The 15,858-nt window shown below is 33.5% G+C and overlaps 1 protein-coding gene across 1 annotated transcript in view; it reads left to right on the top strand.

Moving 5' to 3' along the window:
- The first annotated feature begins 345 nt into the window (after positions 1-345).
- Positions 346-15,858, top strand: part of THEMIS (thymocyte selection associated) — a 133,700-nt gene continuing 118,187 nt past the window's right edge. Inside the window, exon 1 of the mRNA XM_036415002.2 lies at positions 346-591. Within this exon, the coding sequence (XP_036270895.1) occupies positions 501-591 (91 nt within the window). The 5' untranslated portion in view covers positions 346-500. The remainder of the gene's footprint in view (positions 592-15,858) is intronic.

Genomic DNA, 15,858 nt, shown 5'->3' with positions numbered 1-15,858 from the left:
CAGAGTATGCAAATAAGGCACAAAGCCAAACTTTAGAAATGAGCTAAAAAGATAAAGAATTAACATGGTGCCTTGTTTAGGATGAGACTTTTAGTCCTGCATTCCTGTTCTTTCCTGGTCAACAAGCAGCTCTGCCCCCCCATCTGTAGATGTACACTTGGACTGGCAACAGACAATGAGCTACTTATCAAATCTCACTTTTTTAGGGCAATGTCTGCTTAGATGTGCTCACCCCACCCCCATCCTGTTCTACTTCAGTGTCAGAAGGAAATGAAGCCACAACTAGAACAAAAAGAGCTCTCACACCTTTTGTCTCCTTCCTCCCTCCTCACCATCGGCTCCCCATAGAGCTACTCCACCTCGGTTGGGCCCTATGTGACATTCCTGCCAGCCAGCCTGTGGGAGGAATGATGAGCAAGGCCTGCAGTTACAGGCAAGTGACACCCAGAAGCCACAAACTCCTGTAAGTTCCAGCTTCTCTACACGACACAAGCAGAGCAATGGCATTGTCCCTGGAAGAATTTGTACACTCCCTTGACCTCCGGACCCTCCCCAGAGTCCTAGAGATCCAGTCAGGCATCTACTTTGAAGGTAAGCGCCTTCCTATCTCTTGGCTGGTTAGACATGCTTTTATATTATATACTCTTGGGAATTGGAGGGAGAAATTTTAATAGAACATATATGAGTTCCATTAAAGGAAAAGTGATCGTGAAAGGGAGAATGTAACTAACTCACCAATGGTCAAGACCCAATGGTGTTAGAGAAGAGAGAAACTAGGTAGACAGGACTCTGGGATGACGAGGCGCAAGGAACTGAGTGAAGCTTCTGGAGCTTTTCAGAGGCCTCCAAAACATAAATGGCTAATTATGTCTGCCTTTTCTTTGAAATTGGTTGTTAACGAAAGAGTGAAAAGGTATCCATATTTATGTTTCTAGAAAATAAAAAATAAAATAAAATTTAGTTTTTCTAAAACAGAAGTAGCTATTAAAAGTGCTTAGAAAGAAAAATTTACCAAACTCTTAACCACTTCTTAATATTGCCTCTGTCAATGCTTCTTGCACTCTTTCTGTAGGGGCCTAATTCCTAAATCTTTGAATAATGACATTTTTATTTGAAGGTATAGAAAATAATGTTTTCTAACCACAAGATAATTTTTAAGAATTTATATTCAAAAGCCAGAATTCAATTTGGATTATCGATTAATAAGTTATTGTGTTTTGATGTAATTTACTATGTAAATTCAGCAAAAGAATGTGAAAGCCTAGCGATTCTATCTACCTAGAATTTTTAAGCAGTTAGTTGGAATTCATGCAAGAAAAAGGGCATTTTCTAGGCAAATACATATTTCTTGTCATAATAGTGGTAGAATTAAGGCAGTAATGAAATTAAGTACGAAAAAACTATTGGGAAAATAGCTAGAAGTGTTGGTAGGCAAATCTTTCCTGTCATAGACAAAATAATGTTTTAGATATTATAAGATAAAATTAAGATTGACAAATGTCAGATCCAATACACATACATGCACGCATTTGCGCTCACACACACACACACACACACACATACTGCTAGGCTATCATGAGCTTAATGCTGGTTTTTGTTGAATTGATTATTTTGAAATAAAGCCATATTTTCCCATGTATACAATATTATGAAATATATCCTTGTTCATAAGTCAGCCCCAAATCTTTTTTGTTTGTTTCGTGGTTTGTGCTATTGAGGTTTTCCATAGAAAGTTGATCTTCGTGTCTAAATTACAAAGATATGTTCCTGTGTTATTTTATATTGCCTTTTCCATATTAAATTTCATATTTAGTTTTTAATCCATTTGGAGGACACTTTGTTCTGAGGTGCAGAAGAATCCCATTTTAGTTTTTCCCATATCATAAACCTGACTTCCCAATGCTATTTACTAAGTTAGCTATCCTGGCCTCATTGATTTGAGTTGCTGCTTTTAAGTTACTGGATTAATCTGTCTATGAATTATCACTTCTTTAGCAATTATCTATTTTTTTTCTCAATTATACCAAAATCATCCTATTTTTGTAACTATTGCTTTGAAATAAGTATTAAAATGTAATTTATATAAGACCAATCCCTGTTTTTGCTCCTTTTTTTCTAAATTGATTTAACTATAGACTTTCAAATATGTTTTTAAAGAAACCAATTACTTAAGAAATTCAACTGGAATTTGTATTGGACTAAACTGATTTTACAGATTAATTTAGGAAGAATTGACATTTTTATATTAAGTTTTACAAGAGAACAAAGTATGTCTCTCCATGTGTTCAGAACCTCTTCATGCTTTAATACTTTACTACTATGCTATATTTCAATTAAGAAAAAAATGTATACAGTATTCAGGTGAATTTTTACAAAGTATTTACATTTATGTAACCACTACTCTGGTCAAGAAATAAAAAATTATAAGTATTCTAGAAAACTCATTTTGTGCCTTTAATCAATCATTATCAATCACCCTCCCCAAAGATAATAATTGTTATTTTTGAAAATTTCTTTATTGATTAAGGTGTTACATAAGTATCCTTATTCCCCCATTACCCTCCAACCCCCTACTCATGCTCTCACCCCTTTTTGTCTGTGTCCACTGGTTACGCTTATATGCATGCATACAAGTCCTTTGATTGATCTCTCCCCCAAGATAATTATTATTATGACTTTTGTTGATTTATAAACTTACAGCATGTATCCGTTTCTGATTGGCATATATGATCAGCACCATCTTTTAAAATTAATTTATGATATTCTATATAGTTCCATCTATACCACAATTTTCTATGCATTCTATTTATAATGAACATTTGAATTATTAGCACTTTGGAGTTGTTACCAGTAATGTCATCATGAATATTTTTATACATGTGTGTTCACATGTATATGTATTCAGTTGGATATATAAATAAGTGAAATTGCCGTGTCATGTTATGCATATGTTCTGCTTTAGTGAATAATGAAAACAAGTTTCCCTAGTAGTTATACCAGATTATATTCCCACCAGCAGTATATGAGAGATGCAGTTAATCTATGTCCCTGGCAACACTTGATGTTATCAATCTTTATAATTTTAGTTATTCTGGAGAATGGTAGTTGTAGTTTGCACCTCCTGGCGACTAATGAGATTGAGCACCTTTTCATATGTTTAAAGGCCTTTGGGAGATGTTGTTTTCTGAAAACATTGTTCATGTTTCTTGGCCATTTCTCCGTTGGATTTTATAAACTCTTTTTTATCAATGTTCATACACACACACACACACACACACACACACACAGTATTGTGATTCTTGACCTTGTTTTGCAAATGTCCACTTCACTCAATAGCTTACATTTCTAAATGGTGTCTTTTGATGGAAGTCTTAATTTCAGTAGTAGTATAATTAGTTTATAATTGCTTTCTTTTATATGAGTTGTCAAAGAAATTTTCATTACCCTAAGTTCATGAAGATATGTTCTCTCTCTTTTTAAGTTTCTACTTTGCTTTTCCAATTAAGGATTACATTGGATATTATTTTGTATTAGTTTTAAGGTATACAGCACAGTGATTAAAATAATATACATTATATAGTATCCCCCCCCCAATATTTCGAGTACACACTGGCACCGTACTAGTTACAATATTGTTGACTACATTTCATGTCCTGTAATTTATATCCTATGACTATTTTGTGGCTACCAATTTGTGCTTCTCAATGCCTTCATCTTTTTCATCCAGTCCCCCAACCCTCCTCCCCTCTGGCAATTATCAGTCTGCTCTCTATATCTGTAAGTCTATTTCTATTTCGCTTGTTCATTTATTTTGCTCTTTAGATTCCACATATATGTATTTGTCTTTCTCTGTCTGACTTATTTCATTTGGCATTATACCTGCTAGATCCATTCGTGCTGTTGCAAATGATAAGATTTCATACTTTCATTATGGCCAAGTAATAATCTATTGTATATATGTACCCCCACTTTTTTTTTATCCACTCGTCATTTGATGGGCACTTGGATGACTTTCATAAATTAAGCTATTGTAAATAATGCTGCAATAAACATAGGAGTGTATATAGTCTTTCAAATTACTCTTTTGGGGTTTCTTCAGATATATTCTAAGAAGTGGAATCGCTGATTCATAAGGCAGTTCCATTTCTAATTCTTTGAGGAATGTCCATACTATTATTCAGAGTGGTTGCATCAATCTGTATTTCTATGGGCAGTGCACAAAGGTTCCCTTTTCTCCACATCCTCACCAACATTTGTCGTTTGTTGATTTATTATAACCATACTGACAGGTGTGAGGTGTTATCTCATTGTGGTTTTAATTTGCATTTCTCTGATGACTAGTGACATTGAACATCTTTTTTTCTAGTATTCGTCTGTGCCATCTGTATGTCCTCTTTGGAGAAGTGTCTATTCAGGTCCTCTGCCCATTTGTTCATTGTATTAGTTTTTCGGTGTTGAATGGTATCATTTCTTTATATATCTTGGATATCAACCCTTTATCCGATATATCATTGGCGAATATCTTAAGTATGTTGCCTTTTCATTTTGTTGATGGTTTCCTTTGCTCTATAGTCCATGTGAGAATAAATTGCAGTGTCTCAAAGACCAACATGGAAGGTCTGAATAGAGGAGAAGCCTGTCCACAAAGGCCTCTGTTGGAGGAGAAGCAGGAGAAAGTGGGGTAGTTTTTGATGAAAAGAAATGACAGAGCACTAGGTTGTGAAAGTGTCAAGGGCAAATGTTTGTTTTTAGCACAAAGTTTTTGATGGATTATTAATTATGATTATAGCCCTGTATATTGAGGGCTTATTATGGACCAGGAACTGTGCCAAGGCCTTTATATATAAATGTAGGCATATAAACATACATTTGTATTATACTTATATAATGTATGTAGCTATAGATAAATATATGTGAATATATCTACTATAACATGTAACTAAATAATACTTTATATATGTTCATCTATATATAAATTTATTATTTCACATATATTTAATCTTCTTTAAGTTACTTATTATATTCATAGAGAAATTTAATCCCTGGCAATATCTTGTGAAGTTATTATTATTTCCACTTTTAAGGTCATCTTTTTGCCATAACACTTACCTATGTCCCATGTTTAAAACTTATAGTAAAGTTTATCTTTGCTCACCTGAAGGGTTTATAAAATTCTATAGTAAATCCTGTCATTCTAGAATCATCAATGTTTTTAAGAAATATTATTGCAATTTACTGATGGTAATTTGACTGTACAAATTGGGTTGCTAAAGTAAATATGAACAAGAAATAACTAGTACTAGTTACACATTGTTTTGTCTTTTAATAACATTACTGATTACAATTGAAATTTGACAAGTATGATATGGAAGTATTAACTTTGAAGCTGGTTGAATAAGTATATTGCATAATGATACTAAGTGGGTTATGTATTATATGAACATAATTTTTGAGGATTTTTTGCATCTTTGAAAGTTTATATGGCAACAAATAATGCCTATTTTAATGGCAACATAATTATTTTATAGCCAATTGAATTTAATTTTTTTCAGGCTTAATCAGTTAGGAACATAGTAGTAAAATTAGGGCAATTTTGAAATTTACAACATTGTATTCAATATGTATTTACTCCTATTTTATAGGCTTTAAATGTTAAGACAAAGCAAAAACATTTTTTTACTTTTTTATATATATTTTCAATGTTGATACTTGTTCATTATAAACTCCAAGAGAAATGAAATTATGAAAAGTCTAATGAAATATAATCTGTCACACTTTTTAAAAAGTAATTTCAGCTAAAAGAAAATAGAAGCAATATTTCTCTATGTGAATATATATTTATAAAGATTTATTAAAGATAAGCATTAATTTCTATAGCAGGATCTTTTATATGTTTATGACATATTCTGTTGAACTTCACAGATTAAAATTCAGGACAACTTAAATTCACAGATTTAAAATTTTAAAACTTTATATATGAACTCTAAAATTAAAGTAAGACTTGTTATATTCCTAACTTAAAATTAATAATGTTTTATTAAATAAATCTAAATTTGCTCTGTGTCAGTGACGTACAGTTGGGCAATAAAATGACTATCAGAATAAAATTTGGAAAACTTAAATATCCATTTTAGAAATATATATTGAAATCATACTGATTTGGTAATATGTAAAAATTATACTCATGACTACATTTTACAGCATAAACTTGTTTTAAATGATGTTGAATTTTTTTGGAACCATTTATCTAAGACTTGTTCCTTCAGCTAATGTATAAGTTGACTCCTAAAATGTCTTTAGGCCATACACTAGAGATCAATAAGTTACTTTTTCAATGTAATTAAATATTATATTTTAGAAATAAGAATAAAAATATTTCAAGTTTTATAACATACAATCATTTTTAAAAATTAGAGCATTTTATGTGTATTTGAATGAAATAGTTTGTTTCCCTAAAATTTAGTTTAAGTAGGCCTTATTTTATGGAAATGCCCAAAATAGGTACATTAAGAACAAGCAAAAAAAGTTTAAATAAGAGTAATTTCAGCTATATTATTTTCAAAAACTGTAGGAGATAATAACTGCCAGAAAAATTTTGTGTTATTTACTGCAGTTGAGATGTTCTATAATGGGGACATTTTTGTACAGTGGAGTACATTATGTATTTCTATAGTGGAGGATTTACACTTAATCATTTCTAACTCATTTATTGTTAAGTGCCAAACTTGACTATTCAACACAAAGTTAAAATATGGAGGGCAGCATATTTTTTTTCATATAATCATATAAACAGATTATTCATATATCTTTTTCATTAAATAAGTATACAGAAAAGATGAAGCAAAAGATTAAATAAAAATTCTATTTTTTGTTGGCTACTATATTTCCAGTGTCGTGAAATAGACATTTTGGTTAGGGAACTTAATTATCTAAATTTATTTTAATAGATACAAATTATTGGTCATTTATTTAATATGGAATAGCATTTATTAAAGGAAAGAAAATTAAAACTTTTGCCTCATATATATTATTTATATGTTTGTTATGATATTAACACATTTTGTTAGGCACTACTAAATGATTAAGTCTTGAAAATAGAAATGAAAGTAACTTCAAATAATGTGTAAAAAGGTATGAAAAATTATTTTAAGAAATGTATATCTTTGATGCAATATTCAAACTATTTAAAAAATATATTTTATTGATATTTTACAGAGAGGAAGAGAGAGGGATAGAGAGTTAGAAACATCGATGAGAGAGAATCATCGATCAGCTGCCTTTTGCACACTCCCTACTGGGGATGCACCCGCAACCAAGGTACATGCCTCTGACTGGAATCGAACCCAGGACCTTTCAGTCCGCAGGCCAACGCTCTATCCACTGAGCCAAACCAGTTTCAGCAATATTCAAACTCTTGAATTAAAAAACATTACATTTTAATTGGGGCATCTACTTAGTTTTATTCCTAATAAAAATTTATAATCATTACATTTTTAAAAAACTAAGATTCTAGCAGAAAACCATGAGTTGAAATTTACTTAAATGAAATATACATTTTTCACGTGAAATAATACTTTGTAAATGGGAATAGACAGTCAGTCATACATTAACAAGATGGTGTTATTTTAAATAAAAATAATTTACTAGAAATTGAAGCAAGTCTTCTCAATTTAAATAATGAAATTAACTCTCCAATATTCTCATTCTTATAAAGACAAATTAGATCTCAAAAGCTTAACTCTAACTTAGAAAGGTTGGTTTTAATGAGTCAGCATTTGTATCAGTTATGAGAGAAACACCTGTTCCATAAATGTGTGAATTTGAAACCACAGACCAAAGAACATTTTTTTTTTACTTTTCTATTGTCACCAGAAAAAGCTTAAAGCTCATTTAAAACAATTTTTTCCAGAACTCCTGAAATAAAATCATATGTTTTGAATTAACTCTTCATTAAAAGGAACCCCTTTGATTTTGAACATTAGTAACATAGTTATTAATTTAAATATGTTCCTTTGTAAATAGAGTGTATGTATTTATTACAGTAATTTTAAATCAGTAAAGAGTTTATAAAAACTGGACAATTATGAAAATGTTCCAATTTCTCCCCCCACACACATAATTTGTCCATAGTTTTAAAAAGTAATTTTCTACATTTCTAGTCAATCTATTCATTTTAGAATGAGACAATATTCTACAATAGATAAATAAAACTAATCTGATATTATAGAAGCAGAGACCTATTTAAAATCACGTTTTTATGCAATTATTCCATTCACAGATAAAAATACAATGAACAAATAAATTTCTGAGTTTATCAATTTATTCTGCTAACAGTAAGTGGATGCCTAATACCTAGCAGTATGCTGAATTTGCAGCAACCAAGAGCATGAAATCACCATGGCCTTCTCAACGAAGTCAAGGCTTCTTCATGAAGTCAGACATAACGCAAAAATGTCATGTCCTGCTCTACATAAACACATTTTGTACCAACTCCTGGATTGATAGTTTACATCAACTATAAATTTTCAGATAATGTACCTAAGGGAACACTATTTTTTTTTTTTATCAATATAGAAATAACTTTATTTTGAAGAAGACTTTTTTTGGACATTTAATGAACTACTTCTTATTGTAACACATGCTTTAAAGCTTAAATGACGGCTTTAAACCACAGAAGACAGAAGAATGAAATTTTAATTTCTGCGGTCTCTTACTTGGAACAATAAGCCATTCAGTAGCAAGTTCTCATTAAAGATTTGACAGTGAAATTAACAACGGGATAGGTGCCATTCATCTGACAAGTGACCTGTAGTTTTGCTTTTTTTATTGTTGTGCTTCTTGCTGGTTGCTTTTTTAAATGGGTTCCTTTGAAAAACAAAGCTGAGTTATTCAAGTCAGCACCATGTTTAAAAAATAACAAAAACCCACAGGCTTGCTGCACAGTAAAGCTCAGCAGCTCCTATTTATTAATGTAACCCATTGATGAACATTAATTTCATCCTACTTATTAAGAAAAGCTACAAAAAAAATCATGCCATACTTCCTGGAGAAGATGAGTTTTGCTGCAAACTGAGCAGAATTATGTCTTTCACCAATATTTTTTGTCTGTTTGTTGGTTTGTTTGTTTGTTTTTGGTAGACATTAATAGCCTTCATTCTGTGGAAGCACATGGTCTCATGGAATGAAAGAAACCTTAGGTCAAATGTTGCCAGGTATAAAACATTAATTTGTAAGCAGGCAGGAATACAGTTATATGCCCTGGGTGTCAACCTGACTTCGTCCCAGCTGTTTGTCTGTTTAGATTCTCTGACAGCCACGTGCATGGAAGGCTCATTAGAGACTTCTGCAGTAATATCCCAGCAGCAGGATCCAGTTACCCTTCTAGTTAGACAACCAAATTGCTTTGAATCAGCAGCTGAACTAGGGCTGTAAAGCATGGGATTTATATTGGACTCACTAGATTCTATACCCCTTTGCAAGAACAGGAGTGCCTATGTAATAATTTGGAACTAATCAACAAATTTTGAACACCGCTCACTTCACCAATGGAATCATCATATTAATATCCACTAGGGTAATAAAAACACTTTTGTGTTAATAGGAATTAATTTAGGTGATAACTGTGGTAGTTGTTTTAAGAGTATATATGGGCCTGCCAAAGTGACACGGTGGTAAAACATCAACCTATGAACCAGGAGGTTATAGGTTGACTTTCCAGTCAGGGCACATGCCTGGGTTTCGGTCCCCAGTATGGGGAATGCAAGAAGCAGCTGATCAATGATTCTCTTCATCACTGATATTTCTATCTCTCCCTCTCCCTTCTTCTTTGGAATCAATAAAATTATCCTATATAATAAAAGGCAAATTGTCCCTACGGGCGTGGGTTTGACCAACCGTTAGGTATGTGCTGACCACTGGTGCAGAACGTAGTGGGCGCTGGCAACGTGACACTGGCAGTGGGCAGCAGTGGAAGTGAGAGCGGGACTGCAGCAAGATGGTGGAGCAGGTGAGCAGGCGGTGCTAGGCCAAGGTGGGTGTGAGGGAAGGCCCCAGCCAGTGGCAGCGGCAGGCGGTAGGCAGCCAGCAGTCGCTAGGGACCCTACCTGTGCGTGAATTTCATGCCCTGGGCCTCTAATATTTTAATAAAAGAGTATGTACACACTTCTAAATAACCTTTTGTGTGTGAAACTAGTCATCTGGGTTTATATTTCTGATTAGTGTACTGCAAATGTTGGTATTTTTTTTCCATCTCTTTCCCAGGGCTATAGGTTAAAACAATTAAACAACCTACTTATGTATCTCACTGTCTGCTGAACTATTTTAAGTAAATGACATGCATATTATAATATTAAACTTTTGTCTTCACATGTGTCACAGATGCTCTGTTTTTCTCACTTTTAGTGGAGCTGATTTATCCATAGAGTTACTTTTGTTTTTTTACTCTTATAGTTTTAACTAATCCTAAATTTGTATGATTTTCCACGTTGATATATGTTGTCCTGACTTCTCTACCTATTTAGTGATTTGTAAACAGTAGTTCTCAAAGCTAAGTAAATTTTGTAATCTACTGAGGAGTTTAAAAAAAAAAAAATACCCATTTCTGGGTTGTACCCTGGTGAATCTGATTTAGAATTTCTGGAGTATAGCCCAAGAATCTTTATTTTTAAATTGTGCCAAATTAATTCTGATGCAGGTTGTTGGCAAATCATTGTTTAAGAGAAACTGGATAGGACCATCTCTGCTTCCAGATGGCCAGTTGACTTTAGAAATGATAAATCAAGACCTGAGCATGGTGTTGTCATCTCAACATTTCCACATCTGAGAAAGCCATCATTCCCTGGGTTTCTCATTGTAGCAAATGGCACACATTTCAATCCCCCTAGTGTCTTTTGTTACCCTGTAAACTGCTCTTAGAACTGTCTTAGTACAATAGCACTATACTACCTTAGGTTTGAATCCATTTTCCTTCAATTCTCTCTAACCCTTGACTTTTTATTTTGTAATCAGATCACCTTGGAAAAACACTCCATGTAAGATAATCCTTTAACACATGTTAATTTGTTTACATCTGAAAAATGGTGTTTGTACTTTCTGGAAAGCCCTTTTCATTAATATTAATAACCAGCCATCCAGATTGACCCTGTTGGGCCACAATCACACATCAACTACTACATATGTAAGACGTTGTACTTTAAATTGTTTGTCACCAACTTCATTAGCATGAGAGGACAATCAAGGTGATACCAGGATGCTAAAATTACCCAAGCTCTGAAGCACATTGAATAGCAAAACCTAGGCTCTCATCTAAACTTCCATTTTTTCCTTCCAGTAGATAAAAAGAAATGCTGTTCAATATAGTAGCCACTAGCCTTATGTGGCTATTTAAATTAATTAAAATAAGTAAATTTTGAATTGAGTTTCTCATTTAAATTAGTTACATTTCAAACGTGTCTGTTAGGTCACATTTTAATTATAATTATAATATGTCCATCATTGCATAACGTTCTATAGGACATTGCTGCTCTGGAGTTTTTCTGGAAGTCCCAAAGTTGGAAAGTGGCTCACAGTTTCTCTGGTATCAGTATAATCCATTGCCTCTCCCTCTGTCTCTGCTGTCCTGACTCTCCTAAGAACTTACAACAGTGGGATGGTTATGAATTTTCCTCAGTATGTGTCTCTACTTTGTCTGCAAGTGTTTCTGTGTTTGGCTCAGTGTGAAAAATTGCACTGTAGCACATACACATTTATGTATTTAAATTAAATTTTTGTTTTGAGATGATTGCAGATTCACACAAAATTGTAAACAATAATACAAACAGATATCATGTTGCTTTCACCCAGTTTGCCTCTGTCTGTAATTACGATTAATTTTCTCAATAATTCTAGTACTGAACCAGTTATTCATTTCATATTTGGTGAGTTGTGATATATTGTGGGGGTTTTTGTTTGTGTGTGTTTGTTGTTTTTCTTGAAGGAATTGGATCATTTAATTGTGAAATTACATATTCAGATCCTCTGGATTTTTCTCCTGTTATTGGTGTTTTGTGTCTTTTTCTTCTTCAGAGTTGTTAGTGGCTTGTTAATTTCACTGATCTTTTCAAAGAGTCTTCTCTTTGCTTCATTGGTTTTCTCTTTTATTCTGTTTTTCTTTTCAAGTACTTGAAAAGGGATCTTAAATTATTGATTTGAGACTACTGCTCTTCAATTTAAATGCAAACATTTAGTACTATACAGTTCCTTCTCAGTATTTTTATATCTATGTTCTACAACTTTGATATATTGTTCTTTATTTTCATCCAGTTCATATTTATCTCATTGTTATACACACACACACATACACACACACACACACATATATATATATATATAATTATTTATTTATAAATATATTTTATTGATTTTTTTACAGAGAAGAGGATTGAGGAATAGTTAGAAACATCGATGAGAGAGAAACATCAATCAGCTGCCTCCTGCACACTCCCTATTGGGGATGTGCCTGCAACCAAGGTACATGCCCTTAACTGGAATTGAATCTGGGACCCTTCAGTCTGCAGGCCAACACTCTATCCACTGAGCCAAACCAATTCAGGCTATAATTTATTCTTTAAGTTATCTTTCAACCACAGATTATTTAGTTTGGAGAATTTTCTGTTACCTTTATGTTATCCATTTTTAGTTTAATTCTTTGTGGTCAGAGAATACTATGATTTAATTCTTCAAATCTGGTGAGGTTTGTTTATGGCACAAGATATCTTGGTATATGTTCTGGTGAACACTTGTATATTTGTTGTTGTTAGGTATAGCGTTCTATAAATATAGATTAGATTTCACTGTTGAATGGTGTTATAGTTCTATATACTATAGTATGTTTATCAGTTGAGAGATGAATGTTGACATCTTCCACTATGTTGATTTATCTAATTCTTCTTTCAGTTATATCAAATTTTGCTTTACATATTTTCTACCTCTTTTTTAGTATATACACATTTAGAATTATACCACATCTTCTTAGTAAATTTACCCTTTTATCATTATGTAAAGCATCTCTGTTTCTAGTAATTTTTTTTACTCTGAAGTTTACAATATCTGATGTTAATATAGCTACTCCTGCTTTCCTTTGATGAATATTTGTCTGATATATCTTTTTCTACCCTATTCCTTTCAACCTTCCTTTGTTATTATATTGGAAGTGAGTTTTATGTAGATAGCATATGTTTGGTTCTTCTTCTTTTTTTTTAATCCTCACCAGAGGATACATTTTCCATTGATTTTTAGAGAGAGTGGAAGGGAGGGAAAAGGAGAGAGGGGAGAAGAGAGAGTGAGATGAGAGTGTCACATCAATTGGTTGTCTCCACATGCACCCCCAACTGGGGCCAGGAAACCTGCAACCCATTAGACTCTTTACATTGAATATTACTACTGGTATGTCAAGGCTTAAATCTGCCATTAAGTCTTTTGTTTTCTGTTTGTTTTTTGGTTTTTATTTCTCTGGGTGTGGTGGAGTGCATTGCCTCATTATTGCCAGGTGGGGTTAGAAGTCCAGGTTCCCCCTTCAGCCTCTGTTGAAGAGAGAGAGGATGTACTGTTGATTAGAGTGTGAGTACAGGTTCCTCACTAGCCCTCCATTCATACCGGCCTTGTTTGGAGGACAGGAGTGCCTCATGACTGGCCTTCACTAACACCTAGTGCTAAAAGTACTAATATTTTACTAGGCATCCTCTGATTTCACCCCAGTATGGGAAGGAGAAAAGGCACCTCAGTACTTCTAAGTAGGGTAGAAGTCCAGACTCCCCACTTGGTTTTCTTGATAGGGGTGGGGCCGATTTGGCTCAGTGGATAGAGCAACAGCCTTCAGACTGAAGTGTCCCAGGTTCCATTCCAGTCAAGGGCACATACTTTGGTTGCAAGCTTAATCCTTAGTGTGTGTAGGAGGCAACCAATCGATATGTCTTTCCCACATTGGTGTTTTCTCTCTCTCTCTCTCTCTCTCTCTCTCTCTCTCTCTCTCTCTCTCTCTCTCTCTCTCTCTCTCTCCCCAACTCCCTTCTACTCTCTATAAATTCAAAGGGAAAATATTCTAAGATGAGGATTAACAAAACAAAAGCAAAAACACAAAAAACAAATATGCACATCTCATTTCTCAACTCTACCTTTTCTGACACCACCCCAGCAAGGGGCAGCGAGTGAGTATTTTATTATACATATCAAGGGTGGAATTCTAAGGACAATCACTCAGCCTTTCCTGTTGTGGAATCAGATTTTTTTCCCTGTGGTTTTGGCTCAAGTAGAGTGACTACTGATAAAAAGTTGTCTGTCCTACTAGACTTCCTTTCCTGTTCCTTTGGCTAGAGAGAACATTTGTTGGAGCTTTCTTAAATTTTTATTTTATCTGAACCCATTAGCATTTCTAGGTTGCCAGCTTCTTTAGTTTCTGGTCTGGGATGAACAGAGGTCCCAGCTGAAGCCTTTTAATAAAACTTCTCTGTAAGCTTGAGATTAATAGACTGAAACTCAGTAAATGTTTGTTAAATGGTTTAATAAATAAATATAATACAAAGGTACTATTCATGTGGACCAGATCCTTTCTCCTAATATCATGCAATTTTCTTTCATAGTAAGTATCATTTTATAATCACATATTGGTATGATTTTTTATCAATATCTTTTATTCCAATATATTAAAATTTTCATGAAGGTAAAATTATGTCAGTAGGCTTCTCATAGTTCTTTTATTTGGCACAAAGTACATATTCAGTTAATTTGTTGAACAGATTAAAAAATGAATAAGTCGCCAATACCAGTTTGGCTCAGTGGATAGAGCGTCGGTCTGCGGACTGAAGGGTCCTGGGTTCGATTCCAGTCAAGGGCATGTACCTTGGTTGTGGGCACATCCCCGGTAGAGGGTGTGCAGGGGGCAGCTGATTGATGTTTCTCTCTCGTCAATGTTTCTGACTCTCTGTCCCTCTCTCTTCCTCTCTGTAAAAAATCAATATATATATATGTTGATTCAATATATTCATATATACATATATATATATATATATGAATAAGTCTCTAAACAAATAAATAAATAATGTGACTGTCAAGGCTTCTTTCTGGATGACTATAGAGCTGTATCCTTGCCTGGTATAATGATTACTTCTCAGCTATTCTCCATATGAAAGAATGCAGCTGATCTTTTCTATTAGGGATGCTCCTGGACCACTCTTCCTAACTCTTGAAATTATTTCAGACAAATATACACAATAGAAATATTTGTTTGGCACATGGAGTAAGCAGACAAGGCAGCTTGCAACCATAGGTGACAGGCCAAGACCAGAAGTCATCCCAGACCCACCTGAACTAATTAAGAAATGAAAAGTTAAATATGTTGACAAACTTATAACCCACATGTGGCTAATATTTATTAAGCCCTAAATACATGTCAGGTGCTTGTCTAGTCACTTAAAATATTATGATTATTTTCTTTGATCCTCAAAATAACTATTTGAAGTAATATTACTATCCTCATTTTAAAGATAAGGAATTACTATTTTACAAATAAAGTAATTGCCTGAGATCACATCTATTAAATGTAAATCCTGAATTTGAACCTGACATTAGAGATGGTATTCTTATTTGTGATTTCTACTTCATTAAATGCCTAGGAATGAATGTAGAGAAGAAGTGTGTGTGTATGTATGTGCCTGTGAGTGCAGTATGTTTAACGGTTTTGTCTCTTTAATGGAAATAAAGATGAGCTCTGAAATCCTATGATCTCAACCTTAGCAACAGACCTCCTATCGTTGGTGTTTCAAGTAAAATATATATATTTCCCCCATAAGAGAATGTAAGACTTATAGGCACAGTGTAGCCTAA

The sequence above is a fragment of the Pipistrellus kuhlii genome, unplaced genomic scaffold, assembly GCF_014108245.1.
Source record: "Pipistrellus kuhlii isolate mPipKuh1 unplaced genomic scaffold, mPipKuh1.p scaffold_m20_p_5, whole genome shotgun sequence".
Classification (NCBI taxonomy): Eukaryota; Metazoa; Chordata; class Mammalia; order Chiroptera; family Vespertilionidae; genus Pipistrellus; species Pipistrellus kuhlii.
This window is presented reverse-complemented; position numbering and strand designations above follow the sequence as displayed.